Genomic DNA, 25,165 nt, shown 5'->3' with positions numbered 1-25,165 from the left:
ACTCATGTTAACCAGTCATGGGAGAGAGAGAAAGAGAGAGAGAGAGCGAGCAAGAGAGAGAGAGACCGAGGGAGTGGAACTGAGAGTGAGAAAGAGCGAAAGACAGAGAGAAAAAAACAATCAAAGATAAAGAGAAAGGTAGAAAAGAGAGATATAAAAAGAGAAAGATAGAATGAGTGAAGAAATAAGAGAGCGTTGGAAATAGACAGAAAGATAGTGAATTAACGAGAGGGAGAGAAAGAGAGAGAGCAAGAGGAAGAGAGAGACAGTGAAAGAGGTTAAGGGAGAGGGATAGAAAGAAAAGGATAAAGAGGGAAAAAGTAATAGAAAATAAAGAGTTGGAAGATTCAGTGGCAGAAAGAGAGAGGAAGAGAGAGAGAAATGGATATGGATAGAAAGAGGGAGAGAGAAAGACAGACAGAATGATAGAGAAACATAGAGGAAAAATCGTCCCTTCCCAAAGTTTCTTCATTTTTGTCACGTTTAGGTTTTTTAGTTTTTCCTTGCCTCATGTAGGTTTTAGATCAGGGGATGGTGTCATAATAGTCTGTGGTTTGCAATAATCTGTGGTCTGTGCAGCCCTTTGAGACTCTTCGTGATTAAGGGCTGTACAAATAAACATGACTTGACCTGACGAGAGAGAGAGAGAGAGAGAGAGAGAGAGAGAGAGAGAGAGAGAGAGAGAGAGAGAGAGAGAGAGAGAGAGAGAGAGAGAGAGAGAGAGAGAGAGAGAGAGAGAGAGAGAGAGAGAGAGAGAGAGAGAGACAGACAGAGACAGACAGAAAGAGAGAGAGAGCGAGAGAGATTCGTAGGGAGGCGACTCCTAATTGATGAGAAGCCGGCTTTCCCCTAGAAAATGCAAAGAGCTGGCTCTGGAGGCCGTTTTGTTCGCGAGCGACCTCTTGCCCGTGCAGGAGAGGTTCAAGGCTTCAGGACCTTTTGCACTTTATAGAGTGGCAGTAACAAAGTACGTGATAAGGAGCAGAGGTCAGCTAAAAACGTGAAATTTGAAATTAATTCCTTCAGAATGTTTCATTCAGAACGTCTTGCCCCCCCGAACAGAGACCAGGTTCGTTGACTTTGTTTTGCACTTTGTCTCTCAGATTAAGTGTCCTTGCTCTTTGATCTAAACTTTTGCTTTAATACAGTTACATTGTTTTTTAACTGTCACATAGAACAGTTTTTTTGACTTTGTCATGTATTTGTAACTAAGAGATATTTAGGGTTAAAGGTCGAATCTCCTAACATCCTTTCTGCAATAAAAACAAAATTATTACCCATGTATCAATTCTTCGTGCATGCAGTGTAACACCTGGGTAGTTACAGAAAGCATATTTAAATTCTCTAGATCTGAACTTTGGCTTTTAACTGTCACATGCACGCACACGTCTAGATAAAAGCAGGGTTGGTAGGGTTACTTTCAAAAAATGTAATCTGTTACAGTTACTATTTACCTGTTGAAAAATGTAGTGAAATTTTGCAGTCATGAAACTTGATTACCTTTAATTATTTTGGGGCTACTTCAATACCAAATATGCTAATAAAAAATAAAATCCACATATTGTCAATAAATTAGTAAATTTCGGTTTATGTAAATTGCCAATATAACCTTGAAAACATATGGCTGTTACTCCTACAAAAGAGTGCTCTAAATTTAACCACATAGTGTAGTTTATCAAATGGTCTCCACTTATTTAGCGCTTTTCAAGTGACTTGAGACCTCCCAAATCGCTTTACAATGTGCTTCACACACCCATTTCACACACTCACACACCAATAGCAGCGTCAGCCATGCAAGGCTCTTACCTGCTTAGTGGGGGCTAAGTAAAAATAAAACTTTCTCTTTAACATGGCAGACATTCTCTGCTCAGTTTTAGTTTAAAATAACAGAACATTATGAATCCGATATTGTTTTAAACATGCATGCTCATTTAGATTTCCCCAAAACTCTGGGATGTCTTAGAGTCCAAGTTTAAGTTTTTCTTCTTTGAAGTTGGGATGCCAAACTTCTTGACGATATTCAAATGTTACTAGGCAAAGTAAAACATTCTCACAACGTAACAATGCAGTGATTTTGAACACAAAGTAACTGCAAAATACAAAAAGACAATCATTATAATGTTGTAAATGTACCTGAATGCATCACGAGCGTGCAACTGCACTCGCCAATACAGATACGTAAGCAGCCACAAGAAACTGCAGGCTTGGGCAAAATTTAACAGAATGAGTGATACATTAAAGGACGAATTGGGTAGCTAGAAAAGTTACAAAAGAAAAGTGCTTTTACTTGCAACTCAGTGTGACAGTCTTCACAACAGATACAACTACAACACCAGCGCCTCATCTCTCTTTGTCTCTCAATTGTATTTATTTATTCAGCCAGTATAAACAATAAACAGTCTACAACAAGTCTAGTGTCAGTAATTAAAATGATGAAAGACACAGTTTGTGATTAAAATGAGGGACACAATTTGACTACAGTATTGACACATTACGTATATTTAAATATACTTTTGAATCTCTTTATTAGGGTCGCGGGGGTGCTGGAGCCCATCCCAGCCATCTCCAGGCAGTCGGGCAGGGGGACACCCTAAACTGGTTGCCAGCCAATCGCAGGGCACACGGGGACAGACAACTCACTCGCTCAGTCACACCTAGGGACAATTTGGACCGGCCAATTCACCTGAAATGCATGTCTTTGGAATGTGGGAGGAAACCGGAGTGCCCGGAGGAAACCCACGCAAGCACGGGGAGAACATACAAACTCCGCACAGTATGGCCGGAAGCTGGATTTGAACCCACGCAGGAGGTTCCCACGACCTCAGAACTGTGCAGCACACGCGCTAACCACTGCACCGCCGTGCTGTCCATACTTTTGAATACAATTGTAATCCTCATTTTAACTAAATATACTTGTAACCTGATCACTTATTTTTCTGTAACTGTACCTTCCTTGACCCACTCAAAACGGGTTTGTGGCCCTGTGCTCTAAACGATTGATAATTACCCCCTGCCTACTCTTGTCAGTTAGTTGAATAAGAAGTACTTTAATATTATTAATAAAATCAATCTAAGGCTCATATTTGAAAAACATGTTTCTAGCTAAGAGCGCCCGCAAATTGATTCTCCTAGGAGTCTAGTAGACCACGTTTATATATACATACATAATACAGTATTGATAAATGAGTGTAGCATGGTAGTAACCGTTTTTGCACGTCAACCCAAAAACTATTTTCTGGTTTTACGCTAGTCTAAAATTGGAACTCTGGATATCACCTATGCAATATTTACAAGGAAGTGCTTGGAAAATACATCCTAAATTAGTGCAATTACAATATTAGCTCAATTGCAAATTTGTGCATTGTGAATTCGATCGACAGTTTCAATTCTTGCTTCAGACGTCGTAAGATCGAAATGGGAAAATCCGACTGTATAATCAGATTTCCCCTTACCCGTGAACGCCACACTATTTTCAGTAGCGAACACCGGATTTGCCAGTTTTCGCGTAACTGCAGGGAATTGAAAGAAGTTAAAAGACGAAAAAATGAGGACATAAAGTGCTATAGCCATATAGTAAGTAATCATTCTTGATAATGTTTTCATAAGGATTCCAAACTTGTTGTGGTTAAAAATGTTGTATTCGCATATTTACAGGAGACGTTACACGGCTTGTCTTACTCAACGTATTTAAAAGTATACATCTTACTTTGAAAATTCACTTTTGAAAACCTTTTGTCTTTAATGTAACCAAGATCATTCATTTTTTTCTGTTTTAATATTTATTTTTTGTTTTGGTTTCATAACCATTGTCTGAATCTGTTTTGCTTTCAATTTATTTAAAGTTGTTTTATAAAAGGGCATTAATGTCTATTTTTTTCGACTTATTTTGGAATTTGTTGCTGCTTAATGTTATTGCACTACAATTTTTTGCACTATTGTCAAGATTCGCCATTTTCCATTGCACGACTGAATATTGAATATTGTGCGAGGAACCTACAACTAGGCCAGTCTCAAAGAACCACCTTGTTATATTTTTGCCTATTTATACCTACATTGTTTTTTCCTTATATTTTTCTTTTAAGTCTTTATGAAGTGTTTACCCTGGAGTGTCGTGTCTAATTTCATACGTTATCAATCACAATGAAAGCAATTCTAATTATAGTGCAAACTACATACCTGTCAACCTGTACATTTCCCTAACCCTAACCCTAACCCTGACCCTAACCCTAGCACTAACCCTAACCCTACCGCTATATTGTTATGATACACTATCAATGTTAAAATTTGAGATTGTAGTAGAATGAAGAAAAGAACACACTCTTGAGTCGGAAATTTAGGTTTTTGATAGCCCCTTCCATCGGAGGTGCGTACCTCCAGGATCAGCTCAAGGAGGAACACCCTCTTCCTCTTTCAGAGGGCTCATTTATTGGAAAAAAACAAGAAGGGAACTACACATCTGATTAGTTTATATGAACATAGGAAATAAATAATTGGTTTAGACAGGAACCACATATTTAAATGCAGTGTATAATGTTGATCGCTAGATGGCGGGTGAGTATAATAAATGAGCAATAAGGATAGTGAAATTTTATAACACAATGTGTCTCTGTAATTTCAGGGAGACATGCTCTCGAGCAGACTTGGAATGTGGGAGGCAAGCTCTCCCAAAACCGAAACTTTGTAAACACAATGCGTCTTTTTAAAAAGAAAGGAATGTAGGAAGCAAGGCCATCTTTTGACCTTGCAAGCGCTTGCCTCTGAACACAAAGTGGAATTGTAAAACAACACACTTATTGAGTATACTATCCATCCATCCATTATCTGCACCGCTTATCCTCAGTAGGGTCGCGGGGGTGCTGGAGCCCATCTCAGCTATCTTTGGGCAGTGGGCAGGGGAAACCCTGAACTGGTTGCCAGCCAGTCGCAGGGGACACAGAGACAGAGGGACAATTTGAACCGGCCATTTAACCTTACATGCATGTTTTTGGGATGCGGGAGGAGACCGGAGTGCCAGGAGGAAACCCACGCAAGCACAGGGAGAACATGCAAACTCTGCATAGGAGGATTCGATCCCATGACCTCAGAACTGTGCTGCAGACGCACTAACCACTCATCCGCTGTGCTGCCCTGAGTACACTGTATACTAAAAGGAAGATATAAGATTACAAAAGTATAAGAGTATTTAAAAATATAAGGGTATAAAAGGCCCATTTAAACCATATTTCCCTCACATGCACTTTTCTTTTTCATTAATGAACATTGCACTATTTTCTTAACACAGGCCAGTCTCTAAGAACTTTGTTGTAAATATTTATTTTTGCCTTTTATTCTGATAGTATTTTCTCTATTTTTCTCTTTAAAGCCTTGATTAAATGTTAACCCTGGAGTGCCATATCCAAACTTATTGTGTACAATGTTTCACAATGTTGTTATCTACGTTAATAAAAACAATTACATTCAATACTTGCACACTTCATTACCAGGCTGCCTAAAACTGCAATGATGACTTTAAGCTCGGAGATGGGGGCAGAGAGTAATAAAGTTTTTAAATCCCTCTTTCAAGCTTCAGAAAAATAATCCAGATCTGTTTTATTTTTTAGTTTCCAGGACAACAAAATCAGCTCCACGAACCATTCCCTGCTTCAATGGCTGCCTGCGAGACAGAAGTTCTTCGTGTGATTCATCGAATATCAGAGTCACTCTGCAGCAATGAACGCTTCAAGGTTTTCTACCTGTGTGAGACGTCGGGCACAGATCATTCATTAGCTCGTATGAAGGAGACACTCATGTCCAAAGTCATGAGTTATGACACAGGGAGTCTGTTTTTGTTTGAGCTCATGTTGCATCTGAGAAGATATGACATCCTCAGAAAAGTCTTGGGATGCGGCAAGGCTGAGGCGGAGCAGGCTTTGACATCCAGGCAGGTTCTGTCCAGATTCAGGTGAGACAATATTTTTTATTCCCGGCTTGAAACAGTTGGCTTATGGTTTAATGCAGGGACACTTATCCGGCCCGTTGGATGATTTAATCTAGTCCGCCATACAAGTCTGAACATTGCCGCACACGCACTAACCACTGCGCCGCAATGCTGCCTAAATAGAAACCTTTTTTTTTACTAGAACATAACAATGACCCAGCACTGGTGAGCTATTTTCAGAACAGGTCCGCGGGCACCTAAGCTGTCTATAAGGGGCACCACATTTGAGACAATGCTCTAGGTCAGGGGTGGCAAACAAGTTTGTCACAAAGAGCCGAAAATTTTAACCGGGAGAGTCAAAGAGGCACACCACGCACTGACCTGCATTAGACGTAACCTACGCAGATGATTGGCAGTCGGTTATGTGTCCGGAGCAGCATAAAAACAACAAATCTGCCAAATTAATTTCAACATTTTATTTATAATTTGTTATTAACTCTGATGGATTCAAGTGTGTTTTAAGAGGGGAAAAAAACTAAACATGAAATGAGGCAAAGAGCCACAGTATATAGAAAATATGATGAGGCAAAGAGCCGCATTCTTATTGGCCAAGAGCCGCACGCGGCTCTAGAGCCGCGAGTTCGCCACCCCTGCTCTAGGTCATTTCTATCAAAAGTTATGATTTTTTTAAAAAAAGAAATCATCAGTTTGCATGGCGTTGTCCTATGAAGCATTTTGGCCCGTATGAGACGTGCACACAAGGACAGGTCCATGCCACCCCTAAACAGGACCCTATCAAATGTGTATTGGTGCAATTATTACGTTTCAGTTATTTACATTTATCATAGGCCATGTAAATAATTAAGGGATGAAAAGAACGTTGTGCAACAAAAAATGTAAGCTACACATTAGTGTCATTTTTACCCAACACCGACATGGGGAAAGATTTGTCTAAAAACACAAAAAAAAATGCGATTTACTCAAGATCTAAAAATCATATGTCTTGATAAATACAGACTCAAGATTCAAAAAGATTATATGTAAATCGCAGACATATTTGTGGATCTGCAAAATATACCATATACACCAGATTTCCTCTTTTGATGGTACTGGAGAAATTGAAAAATTGATTATGAAAGTCCTTAAAAAGTGCTTGAATTTGTCCATTAAAAAGGTTTACCGAATCCTGTTATATACACGATGATCCCCTAATCAGGACTTAACGGTTAAATATATTCACTACGTCTTTGCTACGAAAAAATCTTGTTCTGTTGACAGAGAAAAGAGACTTTCGTTTTCTTTTTTTTACCATGAGTTCCACTATTATTGACCTAAAAAACTAAAATACGACCAATATTGTTTATTATGAGAACATTATCTGCCACATGAAAAGGAATATTTTACTCTCTGAAGATGATTTGTCTATAACTGCATATTTTATCGTGTTCAAAAATTTTACTCTAATTGCGTTTGGTTGTACATTTTTACTTCCTTTTATTAATTTGTTTTACCTGTCCATGTCCCCCCCCATGCAGAGTACTAATGGCTCACATAAGTGAAGACATGGCCAGCAACGATGTCGACAGTATGAAATTTCTGCTGTGTGAAATGCTACCACGTGAGAAAATGGAATCTGCCAATGTAAGAAGAAAAAAAATAATGTATTGGTGTATTGAATGTTGCTGCCATGAGTCATCACTTTCACTTCTCATTCTGAACATTTCTCACACTTGCAGAACTTCCTCGACCTGATCATAGAACTAGAGCAACAGGAGAAAGTCACACCGGAAAGAGTTGAGTTCCTGGAGCAATGTTTAACGACGGTTGGCAGGATCGATTTGGCCAAAAAACTCAAGATTTACAAGATGTCAGGTGAATGGTGAACAATATCCAAAAGACCGTATTTTCCGGACTGTAATACTGCATTCCTGAAAAGTGGGAAGTTGGATTTCTCCCTCTCAGTTGGTGCCAGATCTGACCTAAGCGCGTTCCAAGAAAATGTAAACATCAAAGACTACTGATTGAAAACAGTTGTTCTTTATTTTGCTTATCAAGACATTTGCACCTCCAAAAAACCTGCCTTCTCACAAGCACTCAAATTGTGGAGGAAAAACGGCGACTGAGGTCAATAGCACACAGATAAATATCCAGTATGGTTGTAATCATTTAGATCCATATTCACCCTGTGTTTGTCCATGGGCATCGCCATCTTGTCGAGTGACGTCAGATTAAAGCAACAAAGACTTTACGACTAGGACTTTCCACCTATAGTCTCATTTTAGTGATATTTGCTTAGTCTGAAGTTAGAGAACTCCCTCTTCCAACTTTTCTGGAATGCAGAGTTAGTATCAGTTTTTTTTCATAGTTTGTCCGGGGGTATGATTTATACTCCGGTCATACTTATTTGTGAAATAATTGGTACAGGTTAACGCTGTGTTGATCATTTCAACTTTGCCCTGTTGTGCATAATCACTAAAATGACTTTGTATCTCATTTTAGGGAGAAATATAATAGAACAGTAAAGCACTGAGAATTTTCAACTTGTATCGAAAACCACTTCTGAGCAAGTTGAAAATATTTAACTATGGCGAAACGACATCACCTTTTCATACTAGTCGGGAGAAAAACGTTCAGAAGATATGTCGTCATTCTGCCAAAGTAAATGTTTTCAACTTGGATTTCTTATTTACAAAAATGGCTCAGAAAAGAAAATTATATTCTGGAGATTACAAGCTGAAAGTAGTTAGTAGCAGAAAGAGGAGATGACGATGAGTCATACGAAGGGAACCTAGAACCGGAAAACGGAAGCAGCGGATTTTTACCGTTACAGTGACACAGAGGATAAAAATTTCATTGGTTTTAGTCATTTGTAATGAAAATGATAATTTGGTTAGCAGGTTATTTATGCAAGAGTTTTTGAATAGCTCTTAACGAGGCAGGTCACTCATGTAAGGTTCATATACCGTACAAAGTTATTCAGCCTGTTGCTCTCTGTTTTATTTTTAATCACCTTTCAAGATGACATGTATGTCTTTGGAGTTGGGTTTTACCAAATACATTTCCCCCAAAATGTGACTTATACTCCAGAGCAACTTCTAGTACAGAAAAAACAGTAAATCCAAAACCCAGACTCAATGTTTTAATATTTCTAATGCCGGTATCAAAATGGTAATTATGTTTCTTTTTGGTCAAAATAATGTTTTTAATGAATTCCCATAAAGTGTTGGTGATAAAATGAGTCACCTTATAATTGGCTGTACTGTACTGTTGTTGCTAAATCATCATAATAGAGCTACTAAATAGACCAAATGTAAAAAAATATTTCGTAGCTTAGTACACCAGTTTTTGTCATGTTTGCCATGGCGCTCACTTGGCCGCGCCCGTATGTGTCATGGTTGCCATGGCGCTCAATTGGCTACGCCTATGTGTCACGGTTGCCATGGTGTCCAATTGGCCCCGCCCATGTGGCGCAGCTGCGCCTCGTTGAGATATTGACTTTCTGTCTATATAAAGCTCAGCGCTCTCTTGCCTCAGTCTCAGCCCGTCAAACGAACTCCTGCCTCACAAGTTGAGGGTTTTGTCATTGTTTTCCTGTCAACGAACTTCTGCCCCACTAGACGTGGGTTCTGTCCTGTTTTCCTGTGATATCTGCAGTTCAGTATTGTTCCCGTTTATTTTTGTGCTGTTTAATTTCGGGTTCCAGTTTTGTTTTCCGTCTCTTCTTGTCCTGTTGGTTAGTTTCTCCAGTTTTGGTTCCCGTCTAGTTTCTCCTGTTTATATTTGTTACCTTGATTCGTTATCGATTTCGTCGGTGTCTGGCGTCCTGTCCTTCCACGCCAGACTGGCTTCCTAACGTGCATGACTCCCCATTTCCCATAAAATATAAAGCTTGTGTGAGAACGTCACGCGATTGGGTCCTGTATCTGTTTTAGTTCTGACATTTATTTCAAATGACTAAATACACATTTTCTATGACAACTTTATAAAACGGTGAAGAAAATCAATTAATTATTATTTTTACAAATACATTCATTTTTACAACTATTAAACAGTTATACTCACCCAAATTGTAAAATAAAGCTACATTGTAGTTTGCCATTTTTCTAAAGGGACACTGTATCATTTGACCACTAGATGTCGCTGCATGGTGTCGTGCAACTGAAAACAAGTGCTAAAAAGCACAAGGTAATATACAAACTACGGAGACTTAGTGATCAAAAAGCACAAATTTCTTGCCCAGCTTTTTTGATGTCTTTGGGTATTTGTATCAGCAAAATGGCTGGCAATTTTATCATTTCCTTTAGGTGTGAGGCTCATGTCATGTAAAATAAATGCAAATTTCTCGACCCAAAACTATTTTAAAAGAATCGTTTACATGACAGTTCATGTATTTATACTTATTACTTAAATTAATATTGTTTTATTTCATGAATTCCATTTGTTTACCACCAGGAGACCCTAATTAATACACATAGTCCCTTTAATTGCTCCAAAGAAGGTATTTTCCAAATCTTAAAATTATTTATCCACACTGAAATACAATTTACATTATTCAGCTCTTTTATAAGAAAAGTACATAAAATACTTGAATAAACACAAGCTCACATTTTAAGTTATGATGTTTTCAAAATTTGAATAAAATCCCATTAATGTAATAAAAAACATGCTTTCACTTTATTGTGCAGTGACCAACTGCTTTTCCTGATGATGGATTTTTTTTTTTTTGCATCTCATTCCAGTAAACGTACCAGTTCCTGAAGAAGTGGTGAACCCTACCAGCCAGGTAATAATCACACGCTTACATTTATTGAACAAAATCATTGGGAAACCTTTAACCAGTATTTCTCAACCTTTTTTGAGCCAAGATGCACTTTTGCATTAAAGTCTCAAGGCACACAGTCTTTCAAAAATGTTTAAAATGAATTCCCAGCACAGGTTTAATGTTTGTTTTAATCAAGACACCTAAATTGTATTTTCATTAATCATTATTTGTGTCCCAAGTGTCTTACCGACCGTTTGTTCTGTGTTCTGACTATTGATGAATTCCAAACATACTTCTTCCTACATGTGTGTTACAGAATCCAGTAAATCGGTACACATTTTCCAGTGACCGTCGAGGAGTGTGCATCATCATAGACTGCATCGGTAATGATGGAGGTGAGAAAAAAAGTAGATTTTTAGGGTTTGATTGCGACCACCCAGGTCACTAGTAAAGAACATTGTTTCAATTTCCAACATAAAGTTCAGATATGTTGGGATGATACCCGAGATAAAAGTTAAATGGGTAAACTCAAATCGAAAATCTTTGCTCTTCGCAACAATAATAAATGCCATGCCATTTCTCACAAAGCTAACTCAAGAATTCTGCATTTAATGAAAATATACAGGAATAGCATTATGTTCCTTTTTTTGTGCACACCTTGGCCCATCAAGAGATGGGATAATTCAGGCATAGAATAAGCAAAACATTCAATCCTAAGCACATAAGTGCAGTAATCCCTCGCTATAACGTAGTTTACTTTTCACTCTTTCACTATTTTACTGGTTTATATTGTTTTCTGCATTCTGATTGACTTAACAGTCTTCTCTCTTATAACTATTAGACGGTCTAGTAGTTATTTCTAAGAAAAATGTTCAAAGAAACGTTTATACAGTACTTTTATCTATCAGGCAAATGCATGAACGCCAGCTCAGTAGCCTAGATGGTAAGGCGCCCGCTTTGAGACTGGGAGGTCGGTGATTCGCGCCCCGGCCGAGTCATTCCTAAGACTTAAAAAGTGGTCGGCAGCGCCCTCTGTTGGCTGCGGCTGCATCGGCTCGCTACAACGGGTCAGGTGCAATCGACATTTCGTTCTGTGTACATTGTTACACAGAATGACAATACAAGGAAATTATTATTATTATTATTATTATGAGCCTGTACAGAGGTTTTATTCTTTGGTTTCAGTGTATAGTATAGCAGTGGTTCTTAACTGGTCTGACTTTCGGACTCACCATTCCACCATAACGACAAGCTGTGACATGAATCAAGAAAAAAATTCCACTTCTCAAATTTATCTAATGAAAGTATCGTGCAGTTGAAGGCGGAAGTAGTAGAATATATTCACCATTTTTCAACAAACAAAATGACCAGCGAAACCAAAACGACCTCAAGTATCGTATATACTCGCGTATAAGGTTACATCAGATATTAGCGACCCTCGAAAACTGTTTTAAAATAGCCACATACCAAAAGAGAGTGTGTTCGTACACCTGAATAATTACTACATTGTGTAGTTAATAAACATTATTACACGAGTAAAAAGCAAAAAAAAATTAAAATAAATTAAACCACGTACTGTACACTCGGAACAATCGTTTCCCTCTTCGACTCAAAAGTTGTCTCTGGTTTCCACTTTTCCTTCCTCTTAACACTAACTTTCTTAAAACCCAGAAAAAGGAAATACAACCAACAAAATCACAAAAGACCGAGTTACGGTCCCATTCAAACACGCCGATTGACTGAAGAGATTGAGCAGGGCATGATTGCCATTTAGTGTTACAGGGTATGATTGTCTTTTTTCATTTTAGCATTATTTTGCCAAGGCAAAGGCCTGGGACCGACTGAAAACAGGTCTGTGACCCAACATTGGATTCTGACGCACCAGTTGAGAAACACTGTAGTAGACTATTTGATTATATTATAATTAAAAAAAAACTGAATAAATGGTTTCTACTTTCACGGATTTTGTCTGTTAGGGTCTCTTTTTGGAACGTAAACCTCACAATTTGATAAAAAAAAAAAAAAAAAAAAATCTTTCTATGTCAAGACATAGAGCACCAGATGATTTATTCCGGCCAAATGAAAATTTCTGAGTACCGTAAAATTCAGACGATAAAGCGCGCATGATTTTAAGCCGCACCCAGTACATTTTTCAAGGAAAAAACATTTTGTAAATACATAAGCTACACCTGACTATAAGCCACATGTGCCCACATTGAAACATGAGATAGATAGACGATACACAGAAGTTTTTGAAATAATACGGTACCTTAACCCCCTTAATGTACCCCACCAGAGGGCCGACGGACTTTTGATAAACAGATACGTGTCTGTAAGATGTCACCATTCATTGAAATATGTCATGCCACATATTATTGGAAAGCTTAAACTCTTGGGATTTAAAATATGGTGACCATCATTTTGTAACATCTCGATCAGTCGGAAACAAGATACCCGAAAATTATAAAGCCGAGGCAACTCACCATTACAACCCCTGGCTGTCTTGAACTTTTTTGAATGGCTGCGAAGATGCCTTTTGTTACATCAAGGAGAATCCATAGAATCCAACCGTGTAAAATATTTACTCCAAAACACACGATAATGCGAACAGAAATCCGCCTGAAACATTATTGCTTTGTTGGACGTTGCTTCCCGTAATCCGTTTGTTTCGCCACATTTTTTCCGTTTGCAATTAAACAGGGTCTGTTCATGATAGTTTCATCCATGCACAAAGCGCGAAGTTCCATTAAACTTGCGTCCTCCTTGACACATATAGTCCACGTGTCTCACTCTTACATTTACTGCATGGGCGCTCCTAGCGTTCATTAGGAAAAAAATGCATAAATAGGCTCCATCGTTGCATAAGCCGCAGGGGTGAAAGCTTGGGAAAAACGTTGCGGTTTATATTTCGAATTTTACAATATACACAAATAAAAGGCAGGTTTGTAGCTCATTTTTATCAAAAGGTATGATTTTTTTAAAATGAATAAAAACTAAATGAGGGCAGCTCAGCAGCGCAGTGGTTAGCGCTTGTGCGGCACAGTTCTGAGGTCGTGGGAACCTCCTGCGTGGGTTCAAATCCAGCTATCGGCCTTACTATGCGGTGTTTGCATGTTCTCCCCGTGCTTGCGTGGGTTTCCTCCGGGCACTCCGGTTTCCTCCCACGTTCCAAAGACATGCATTTCAAGTGAATTGGCCGGTACAAATTGCCCCTAGGTGTGACTGAGTGAGTGAGTTGTCTGTCCCCGTGTGCCCTGCGATTGGCTGGCAACCAGTTCAGGGTGTCCCATTCCCACTGCCCGGAGATGACTGGGATGGGCTCCGGCCCCCTCGCGACCCTAATAAGGATAAGCGGTACAGCTAATGAGATGAGAGATGAGATGAGACAAACTAAATGCCAATTCCCATCCCAAGAGGGCGGTGTTTAAATAGAGTAGATGTCCAGTCTGGTTTTATGTTAAAGACAATATTGTGCAGTATTTTCTCAGATTCATTGGACCAGTGTCGTAGTTTCATCTAATGATAATACCCCTTTCACTGCTACATCTCTTATTTTATATTTATTTTTTATTCTTTTCGAAGCACTATGACAATTCAGACGAGCATATTTTTATTCATAGCCGCCACTTGAGTTTGTTTATGTTTGAATTGAGCTGTCTTTATTTTCATTGCTATCAACTTGGTGAAACATTGTATGCAATGAGACAAGGCACTCCAGGGTAAACATGTAATAAAGAGAAAGAAAAGATAAAACTGTCAGGATAGGTATGCAAAACATATTTAACCTGTATTGCTTAGAGAATTTGTGATGTTTATGGTGAGTTGCTTCAGATGTAAAGCTGCATTTACTGAACTGACAAAACACATTCAATGCTAAACATGAAAATCGTGTTTGTCCATTGTATGTAAATAAACCTGATGTGATTTCAAATGTGCAGGGTAGGCTACAAATGTAGGCCGAAAGATAAAATATAGTAGAGAAATATGAAGCGAGATAATTGGCTTTGACATTTTCATACTGGGCAGCACAGCGGCGCAGTGGTAGGCGCGTGTGCGGCACAGTTCTAAGGTCTCGGGAACCTCCTGTGTGGGTTCAAATCCAGCTACCGGACTTACTGTGCGGAGCTTGTATGTTCTCCCCGTGCTTGCGTGGGTTTTCTCTGGGCACTCCGGTTTCCTCCCACATTCCAGAAAACATGCATTTCAGGTGGATTGGCCGGTCCAAAATTGTCCCTAGGTGTGAATGAGCGAGCGAGTTGTCTGTCCCTGTGTGCCCTGCGATTGGCTGGCAACCAGTTCAGGGTGTCCCCTGCCCACTGCCCGATGATTGCTGGGATGGGCTCCAGCACCCCCGTGACCCTACTGAGGATAAGCGGTGCAGCTGATGAGATGAGATGAGATGAGATTTTCATACTGATTAGGCCCACCTGAAAACATGAAGTCTGGATTGGGCTCATTGAAAATGTTGTGTTTTCAATTATTGAAGAGTGCTTGTATTTTAGGTGATGATATGTATATTAATGGAATGATTGCGCATCAATTATGGAAATTTATTATGGCCCATGCAAAAAATTAAGGTAGCATTTCCCAACTTCCTGCAACTGAAAATGTAGGGTATATTTTAGTGTCATTTTACCCAAATGTGAATTTCCCTTCGGGGATGAACAAAGTATCTATCTATCTATCTATCTATCTATCTATCTATCTATCTATCTATCTATCTATCTATCTATAGGGAGAGATTTGTCTCAAAAACAAATACATTCGCGATATACTCAAGATCTTATAGTCATATGCCTTGATAAATGCAGACACAAGATTAAAAATCGCACATGCAGATATATTTGTGGCTCTGCAAAATACATAATTTCTCTATTTAATTGTACTGGAGAAATTGGAAAATTGGCTTTGAGAATGTTCTTGAAAGTTCTTGAATTAGTCCATGATTAAGCTGTGCAAACCCTGTATCGAAAAGTGACACACTTTCTTTCTCAGAGATGCTGAAGCGCACGTTTCAATCTCTTCGCTTTGACGTGACCTTGCACAAATGGCTCAACCTGCTTGAGACCCTTTCGACGCTCAGGGGTCTCTTCCGAGGAAATCCCCACCAGAGTATAGACAGCTTTGTCTGCTGCATCATCAGCCGCGGAAGCAGCACTCATCTCCTGGCCACAGACATCGACTGCGAAGGGCTCCAACTCAAAGACATTCGCCGTTTTTATAGCGGGGATTCGTGCCCGGCCCTGGTGGGCAAGCCCAAAATGTTCTTCATTCAGAACTATATGGTAGTGCCCAGGTTACAAGAAGGCAGAGTGAACCACTATGCCGACCAGGATGAGTTCCTGGAGACGAACGCTGATGGCGGATGTCTGGAAACGGATTGTATCCCGTCTAATGCGGACGTGCTTTGGAGTCACTGCTCGACTGGTGAACATCAACTACAGATGAGTCAGCACCGTTCTGTTTACCTTAAGGTTCTGACAGACGTCTTAGGCAGGAGGCAGGGAAGGTAGGAAAATGTAATTCCTTTTGCTAAATACAGTGGACCCTCTACATACGAGCTACTCAAGCTACATGCAGTGGTGGCTGCGTTACTGAAACAAGAAATTAGTTAAAGATACTTGTTACCTTCATTAAAAAGTAATTGCTTTACCCCCCAGATTACTGGCATCCATAAGTAGCACGTAAATCTGAAAGAAACGACCTAGTTACGTATTACAGGAAACTCACATTGAAGAGGACGCCCTAAAACTGCTTAGAAATAGCCACACACAGTGCTTTGCGAAAGTATTGGGACCCCCAAAAACTTTATCATATTGCCATATTTCAGGCGTCAAACTTAAAATATTTACCAAGAATCAACAACATCCAGCCAACCATTATCTGCACTGCTTATTATCAGTAGGGTCTCGGGGGTGCTGGAGCCCATCCCAGCGATCTTCGGGCAGTGGGCTGCGGACACCGTGAACCGGTTGCCAGCCAGTCGCAGGGCACACAGGGACAGACAATTCGCTCGCTCATTCACACCTATGGACAATTTGGACCGGACAATTAACCTGACACGCATGCCTTTGGAAAGTGGGAGGAAACCGGAAGCACGGGGAGTACATGCAAACTCTGCAAAGGAAGACCTTAGAGATGTGCCGTGGACGTACTAACCACTCAGCTGCCATGCAGCCCGAATCAACAAGATGGGAGACACAATTGTAAAGTGAAACAAAATCTATTCAACATTTTAAAATGTTTTAACTAATAAGAAATTAAAAAGCAGGGGTTTTCAAAAAATCGGCCGCCGTAAGCAAATGCTTTGTACAAACGTACTTTGCTGTGATCATAGCAACAAGTCTTCATAGGCACGTCTCTAAAGGTTTTGCACATCTTGAAACAGAAATATTTGCCCATTCTTTCTTACAAAACAGCCCAAATTCCTTAAGGTTTGATGGTAATAATTTGTGCATTTGTTACAGATCCTTCCATGAATGCTCTATAGTAAAGGTCGGGAACGTTTAGGACCTAAAGAGCCATAATAGCAAAAAACCCACGCAAGCACAGGGAGAACATGCAAACTCCACACAGGAAGGTTCGATCTTGTGACCTCAGAACTGTGCCGCACACACGCTAACCACTGTTCCGCCGTGCTGCCCTTACCTTATTACTGTATTTTTATATTCAATTACTGTTCTACTGTGTTTGATAGATATTTAAGGTTAACCTGGTCGATTCTGGAAGGCCAGGAACTGATTGATTTTTTTTCGAGATTTGAGAAATTATGAATTAATCTCCTCTGTAGAGGGGCCACTGTACATTTCTTTCTTGTAGTTCTCAACTAATATGTTTGTTATTCTGATAGGAGCAGACACGTGCTTGATCTCCACACCGATGTGAATCGAGCTATCTTTGAGCACAACAGGAAGCATCCCGCTCAGGAGTACAGCATAGACCTGAAAACCAGTTTTAGAAAAGAACTCTACTTCTAGTCTCCCAATCACTTGATTGATTTCTGCAACATTACTTTATTGCTTAGAAATGGAGCATACAAATACAGTTGCACCTTTTTAAGTTTATCAACACTAAAGTCTAAATCACCCTAGATCAGAGGTGGGCAAATTACAGCCCACGTGCCACATGCTGGCTTTTTAATCTAGCCGGCAAATGTTAAAGATATAATATGTATAAAAATACTTTTTTTTAAAGTACAACTTATAAAAATGTTACTTGGACCCACTCTTGTCCCCAGTGTGACCAACATACAAATAAACTGGATACATTTTTCTCTGCTTGCTATTTTCAAAATCTGGTATTTTTTCTAGATATTCGTCAAATTCAATGAAACAAAAACACTTTTGAGCCAGCCGTATGGCTTTTTGAGTTTTAAATGGAAATTATATCAATATTTTTTTTTAAAAAGGGACATACGTATTTACAGTTCACGGATCCCTTATACTTAGAACAAAACAATGTCTTATACTGTATAAAGGGTAAAATACTAAGGTGAAACATTTTTTCACAAAAATAATTTGACATCGTTCTTCTATTAGTAGAACTTTACTACTTTCCCTTAGAAAAATACAGCCTTATTTTCTTACATTAATACTAGATAGCGTATGAAGCATTGGAATCTTTTTGTTTACCCTGATTTAATTCAAACACAATTTAATTGAATGGTCGAAATATTGATACAAAAAGAAAGATAAAATGTACATGTAGATGTCTCAATGTTTACCACTGCTATTCTAAGACACGTCTCATTTTTTTCGTAATTTGCTTCTTATATGAATGCAATGTTTACAAATACGCCAAAAATGAGATGTGTCTTTCCAAAGTAGCAGCGATGATCGCTACTATTTGTATTGCCTTGGTATTGGACTGCAGACCCTATTGGTAAATACAAAAAAAGAATATTTTAGTTTCTACAAGTTGTTTTTGCCAATGTTTTAACACAATGCAGCCAACGACTTAAGACGTTTGCCCACCTCTGCTCTAGATTTAATATTGTCACAAATGTTATTTTTGTAACAAACGCATCAATTTCACTGCCAAATGTTGCATATATATTTATATCCAATTACACTTTTCTCACAATTTACGCAGAGCAGCTCAAATACTAAGTAGGGGGTTGTACTTTGTAACGTTTTGCTGTATATTGATGTACATGTTGAAAGTTAGTGAGATGAGGTCCACTTACTTGAGACATTTGTTTAAAATGAAGTTAAGCCTGGGCTGTTAGAATAGTCAAATTATATGCATGGGACAAATGATATGAATAATTTATTACATACTTTTCCACCCTCATGATAAAAAAAAAAAAGTTCACAGTGTCGGATTGTTTTTTACGTGAGTTTGTGTAATAAATAGTTTGAAAGCAAATCATCTGTACGCTTATTTCTATTGGTTCTCATGTTTTCCTTTTTTTCTTCTGTATATTCTTGTCACGACCAGCACAAAGGGTAGACCCAGTTGCGTAACGTTTCTCACAAGTTTATTGAGATATAGAGGAAAGGCAGCGCCAGCGATCCAGTGCTCGCTGGACGCGGGAAGCAAGCCGCTCACGGGATCTGAGTGTGTTTCGAATGCGGAAGTGGATCTTCCAGAGCGGGAGATAGTGGTGTGGAAGTTGGAAAAAAACAGGTCAACAGCTGGGACAGGGGAGAAAAACGTGGTCGGGATCAAAAACGGGTCGTAAGCCAGGACGGGAGAGCAAAACATGATCGGGGTCAAAAAAAAAAGGTAAAGCGGGGAAATTAGGAACGGACGGGTGGAAAACGGGTGCAAAAAGCGGGACCGACGGGAGACAGAGTCAAAGTGCTGGCCTTGTAGAAACAGAGGTTCGCTGAGGGACTGACAACAGGCGAGTGAGAGGACTGGACTTAAAAAGGATGGGGAACCACTCAGTTAGCCCGCAGCAGGCTCAGGTGAGACTAATCAGTCATCATGGCAATTCTCTTCAGCGGTGTAATTTATGTACTTTACAGAATCAATAAAAAGGATAAAATCAAAGCCAGTTCACATAATATGAGCGGCTTAAAAAGGGACAGTGTATTATTTGCCGACTAGATGTTCAACTTCGGTGTAGTGCAACGGAAAACTTGTGTTAAAAGTACATGAATAAAATTTACAGACCAGCCTTTTTGAAGTTTTTGGGGACCCATAGCAGCATGATGGCAGACATTTACATCATTTTTTTAGGTGAGCCTCGTGTAAAATAAACAATTTCTCCTACGGTATTTTTTTTAAATGAATGTTTTATATGATATTTGTGTATTTGATTCGTTACGGGTTTTTAATGATTTTTTTATGGGCTGCTAAATTATACACACCGTCCCTTTAAAAGGAGTTATGATTTTTGGGCCACTAGCTGTTTCTGTATGGCAGGAATGTCAAACTCAGTTTGACTCTGGAGCTGGGTCCAGAGTTTCTGTTCTGAGGCCGGCTGGATCAAATTTTAGCTTTATTCTTCAGTATTAAGCTTTATCTTTCAGCCCGCATTAGTCACCAACCCTGCATATTATAATCACAGATGACAATGGACCTTTTCTAAACACAACACATTTTTGAGAAACAATGGGGAAACAAGATTTTCATGTTTGGCATTGAATGAGTTAACTGGTGAATGCAGTTTTACACCTGAACCGACTCACCAAGCTATACAAACTCAACACTGCCCTCTAGCGGCTGGAAAGAGAATTTGATTCGCATTTATTTAAAAGCAAATCATAACTTGTTAAGAATGACCAAGAGACATGCTAGTTTTTTTAATCGAACAGGGCCGTGTGTTTGACACACCTGTTATGAAGTGTATTGCGAGCTAACACGATACACGAATGCTTTAATGACGATTAAAGTTTGTCACTTGTAATTTCTATTATGTATTCATTTATTTTCCTGTACTGCGACTTAAAATAGTGAAAATTATGAATCAATTTACAATTAAATAAAGTGCAGGAATTAAAGACATGCTGACCTGGAGAGGGATGGGTGCCACCAGGCTGTACTCACCCAAGACACACCACAGGAAATGGTCCCCCCTAAGACCCCAGTGGTTAATGGATACACGTACAAACACAAACACCTTACTCGTGCCTTTAATTCATCACAAAACCAAAGGATAAAAAGACATCACCACAAAGTTTATTTTCAATGAAAATATGAAAGCCACAATTGATGCAATTTTCAACTAGTAGGGCCCACACTACTGCGGGGACGCGGGCACATTCACTTGGGGGAACTTCTTTTTTCTTTCCCAGAATAAAGTGCAATTCCACCTCCACTACACTAGGACGCAGTGGTGCTCTCTTGGCAGAGTTTTTTTTACATTAAGCCATCATATAGCATATAATATGAAATGTTGACAACTAGTAAAGTGGATTCAAAAGTAAGCCCATGAAAAATATTTCACCCAGACGAGGAAACAGGTGGCGAGACACAGGGTAAAGAGATAAACAAAAGTCTCCTTACAAAAGCTAAGACGAAGTTTGACGAACTGTACGTAGCAGTTCACTGCGACCACGGAGGGAGATGAGCAAAGAGCGGTGTGCTTGCTAAGTAAAAAATGTCCGCCGCAGACAGCACAAAACCAAATAATTCAAGCCGCCATTTTAAAACATTTCAAGCCAATCACACTAATAAGGCATGGAAGGAATTGTGGCGTTACCACCAAAATCGAGCAATCATTTTTTGTCCCCACCAATATTAGGGGATCCGAGAGGATTACTTCTTTCGAGGGTGGGCGTGACAGAAAATAATTGAGAAGCACTGACATACATTAAGGATAGCCACCCCTCTTTGCGTTTTCACCCCACCCAACAACCGGAAATGACAAAACACAGGTCACACACACAATAGTAAAAATGGAACGATACAAAATAAAATCTAAACATAATTAAATTAACAATTTAAATATATGCTTTTTCCCCCGTTTATAGGTTTAGACTTTGTACTGAGTTCTCACTTATTTTTAAAGAATGTGCTTATCTGTAATTCCCAAAATGTATTTTCCTTGATTTGGTTCGCATGCACACCTGACTGTAATTAAGGAATAAGTTGCTGATTGGTTGCATGAGTCACTGCTTAAAAAGACGCCATTGTTGTGTTGCACCAACAGCAGGACATTGGAGCTCAACTTGTAACAAGCTTGGTGATTACGTATACAGATGGCTTCAGGCTTGTTTGTGAGGTAATGGATTTATTTGTTTGCAATGATTTAAGGGTGATGGGAAAACTCAAGAATTGAGACAGAGTTTCTGCCAAAGCTTCACTACTCTTGGTGATTTACTCATTAGCTCCTAATCAACCTTATTGCAGTTATGTCACAACAAAGTCCTGAAAAATCAAATGTTGGTCTAAACACTCCATTTTCTTCAAATTGAATCAATGCATGTAATTCTTGGTGATGGACAAAGCTTTGTCACGTGACAATTTCAGCTTCTTGGTCATGTGACTAGGGGTGGGTGATAATCGGAATTTCGGTATTGATCTAAGTAGAGATATAAACTTGGGCCTGAATTTCAGGTATAAAGCGTTAAATCAATTTTCTTCGTGGAAACTCTGAACAGCATGCAAATTGTTTGGTGCACTTTTTTTTACCTGAGTAACTATTTGAATGTCTACTTCTACTTTAGTAGTATTATTCTGAAGTAACAATATTTGAGTAGCACACAATTGATTTGGGAGACCAGCTCTAAGTGCAGCTTTGGGTTTACTTCTGGCCCGGTCCCTCAAAGTTTGTTAGGGATGGATTTTTTTTTCAAATTTTATTTTAACATAAAAGGTTGGCATCAATTAAAACATTTTTTTTTAAATTGAAATGTTATGATTCAATAATTGAACCCACTTGTATGAGTTTATAATCATAAATGTAGCACAAATATTTTCGGTGCTAAAATGTGTGTATGCACACTTAAGCGGTAGTATAAAAATGTTTCTATTCCAATATTAAAGACTAAAAGTGCATGTAAAATAAACTTAAGGAAGCAACTAAGTTAGACCAAAACCCAGCAATGAAATTAAAGTACATTCCATTACACAATAATTTCATAATTGGTCAAATAAAGTGTGAACATACCCAATTTTAAGTTACTGTATTTAGTATCTTACAAGCCACTACAGTCTGTCTCAGAGGGGAGGCACATCAAATGCATGGGGGCACAACCATTATTACCTCAAAATATTTGTGCATGCCTGGAAACGGGTTTACATCTAGTTCATGATTATAAACGATGCATGGCCTGCTCAATTTATTTTTTTTGCTTATTTTCTCTTGTCATGAGGTAGACTAGTGGCGTCCATTCTTGGGGAGCAACTAATACAAAATTGGTATTGGGGGCAGATATTCATTTTCTGTAAAAGCTTAAAAATGTTTAATGTAAATGACATTTTTGATTTCTCAATTTTACTGTAAAATTAAAATTTCAACGTGACTAACTGCAAGAAATAAAATTAGGTTTGGTAGGATCTTATAGTTGCATTAAAACTTGAATGGCTCCCTTATTTCGTTAATCTTTTTTTCTTTTACAATAAATGAGAAAAAAAAAACAATGATATACTTCCAAAAAGCAATGGCGTAGACAAACGAAAGTGGGCACTCGTTTTAGAACCAAGTTGACAAGTTCTTATAAAAGCTAAAATCGGTCACCACCTGACCATGCCTCCCTAAAGTGACTTGACTAGTTTTTACGTACTGTAGGCTCTTAATCACACCTTTTTTCTACCACTTTTAAAAAATCTCTCAGTGGTTTGATCCACCCTCAGGCATGTCTGGGTTAGCAAAGGCTCTGCCTCTTGATGCTTATCCAATCAGAAGGCGAGGAGTAAGACCGAGGGAGCAAAAGCCTGGGCTTAAACATCGACCCGATTATCGAAAACCTTCCTTTTCCTGGGTAGGGGTTTGCTCCGCCATATGGATTGCGACGGCACAAGTTTCCATGGTTAACAGTTGCAGATTAAGCCTCCCGATCTGTCTGATGCAGCATCTTCATCTGGCTGCTGTGTTTCAGTGTGAATCAATGCTGCTCCTCCATATGAGTTAAATCTTAGCATTGACTACTTTATTATAATGGCATAATGTATTTCACTCTTCAGTCGTTTTTTTAATTTATTTAAACTTAACCTTTTTATACCGTACTCTGTAAAACATTAAAATATCAAAATATATTTTCTTGTCAGTGCAACAACTAATGTATGAAATACAAAATCGTGACTTTTTTTTAGCTCATTGTCAAACACATGTCCCTGAGAAACCCAGGAAATGTAAATGCAAATATCTGCTAAAACTTAGAATGCAAATGTTCGAGTTGTATATTTTATAATTTTCTATATAGAATCCCTGAAATGCATGATGGCAAATTACTAGAGGGAACAGTCTGGTTGTTGGAGAACCTTCTCCCGTCCACATCCGAAACCGGTTTTGTTCGCTTAATACTTTAAAGGTAGCGGCCCGTTTTGCCAAGCACCAACTTTAATGCAAGTTGAATGGTTTCTTTTTTTCTCTTTTAGGATGTTTGTGCTTTGGCTGTTAGCCGTGGGACCCTACGTTCAGGGTAAGCACCTACGACTCTCCTGACTCGTAAAACCCTAGTATCTCATTTTTCTTTATCAGGACACGGATCTAGTCGAAGTTATGCGCCTCCTCTTGGGTCAGCTTGGGCTTCCCCTAGAAGCCAGTCACCAAACTGGGACCCACGGCACTATGCCCACCTAGAGTCAAACGTGGATGCATATAACCAGAATGAAGCCAGAGACCGCTATTTGGCTTTAGCGTCGAGGGGGCCCGTGGCTGAACCCTACAATCCAAACCAGCAGCCTGGTGGTAGAGTGTACAATGGAGTTGCAGTTCCTTGGTCCCGAGAACAAGTGGAGACGAGTTGCCCTCCATGTCCTGATTGCCCCAGAATTCCTCCTCCCTGCCCAGTACCTGAGCATTGCCCTCGGGCTTACTGCGTGCCTGAATATTTTCCTTGCCCCTGCAATCAAATGTGCTGCAAGCGTAGTCGCAGGTGCCGCAGCTGGAAACCTTGGTAGTCTCTCCTGTGCTTAATGTCTGAAGTAAGTAAATGTTGTACAGCTTTTTCCAGATTGGCAAACATGCACTAATTTGCCTTTCTTGTGTCTAGGTATTTGAAATTTGCATACATGGAAAGAAACCAATAAATCCTGGAATTATATTTTGCTCAGTGTCATTTTGTAAGACTTTCCAATCTTGCATTTCAATTCTGTCAATTGCATCCCTAACACTATGCTCATAATGAACACAGTGCTAATATTGGTGCTTTTGGGTTAAAATCTGATATTTTTCCCACTTGTCCATGTCTACCCTAAAATTGGCAAAATCCAGCCAACTTGGTAAACATCTATTTTACATAAGCAATTGCATCAACGCTCAGTTTTCAAAAAATTCACGACGCGCCTCACATAATTGTTGCTGTAATTGTCTGCCATCTTATTGAAGAGATGCCAATACATGACCTATATAATTTTTCACATACCAAACT

At 39.1% G+C, this 25,165-nt stretch overlaps 2 protein-coding genes across 3 annotated transcripts; both read left to right on the top strand.

Moving 5' to 3' along the window:
- Window positions 1–929: 929 nt before the first annotated feature.
- LOC148353219 (CASP8 and FADD-like apoptosis regulator) lies at window positions 930–19,046 on the top strand. 2 transcript variants are annotated; one of them, XM_088352678.1, is made up of 8 exons: window positions 930–1,069; window positions 5,601–5,941; window positions 7,453–7,558; window positions 7,654–7,789; window positions 10,657–10,700; window positions 10,996–11,074; window positions 15,675–16,188; window positions 17,530–19,046. In XM_088352678.1, exons 1-8 carry the CDS (start codon window positions 1,028–1,030, stop codon window positions 17,654–17,656), a joined length of 1,389 nt encoding a protein of 462 aa, XP_088208804.1. In that variant the 5' UTR covers window positions 930–1,027; the 3' UTR covers window positions 17,657–19,046. The 2 variants fall into 2 exon arrangements, with proteins under 2 accessions (XP_088208804.1, XP_088208805.1); XM_088352679.1 differs by lacking the exon at window positions 930–1,069 and adding an exon at window positions 3,461–3,573.
- A 2,672-nt stretch (window positions 19,047–21,718) lies between these two features.
- Window positions 21,719–24,838, top strand: LOC148353218 (uncharacterized). The gene is made up of 4 exons (XM_088352880.1): window positions 21,719–21,852; window positions 24,171–24,214; window positions 24,274–24,719; window positions 24,788–24,838. Exons 1-3 carry the CDS (start codon window positions 21,830–21,832, stop codon window positions 24,693–24,695), a joined length of 489 nt encoding a protein of 162 aa, XP_088209006.1. The 5' UTR covers window positions 21,719–21,829; the 3' UTR covers window positions 24,696–24,719; window positions 24,788–24,838.
- Window positions 24,839–25,165: the final 327 nt, after the last annotated feature.

The sequence above is a fragment of the Urocampus carinirostris genome, chromosome 14 (assembly GCF_059441175.1).
Source record: "Urocampus carinirostris isolate Australia breed hairy pipefish chromosome 14, RoL_Ucar_1.0, whole genome shotgun sequence".
NCBI classification, from domain to species: domain Eukaryota; kingdom Metazoa; phylum Chordata; class Actinopteri; order Syngnathiformes; family Syngnathidae; genus Urocampus; species Urocampus carinirostris.
This window is presented reverse-complemented; position numbering and strand designations above follow the sequence as displayed.

What these genes read in the sequence shown, in the direction of transcription:
- LOC148353218 (XM_088352880.1), top strand. Translation starts at nt 21,830, where the DNA reads ATGGCTTCAGGCTTGTTTGTGAG. An exon ending in GCTTCAGGCTTGTTTGTGAG is followed by an intron (nt 21,853 to 24,170) that starts GTAATGGATTTA and finishes TTTCTCTTTTAG; the next exon opens with GATGTTTGTGCTTTGGCTGT. An exon ending in CGTGGGACCCTACGTTCAGG is followed by an intron (nt 24,215 to 24,273) that starts GTAAGCACCTAC and finishes TTTCTTTATCAG; the next exon opens with GACACGGATCTAGTCGAAGT.
- LOC148353219 (XM_088352678.1), top strand. Translation starts at nt 1,028, where the DNA reads ATGTTTCATTCAGAACGTCTTGCCCCCCCGAACAGAGACCAG. An exon ending in CAGGTTCTGTCCAGATTCAG is followed by an intron (nt 5,942 to 7,452) that starts GTGAGACAATAT and finishes CCCCCCATGCAG; the next exon opens with AGTACTAATGGCTCACATAA. An exon ending in TTAGGCAGGAGGCAGGGAAG is followed by an intron (nt 16,189 to 17,529) that starts GTAGGAAAATGT and finishes TTATTCTGATAG; the next exon opens with GAGCAGACACGTGCTTGATC.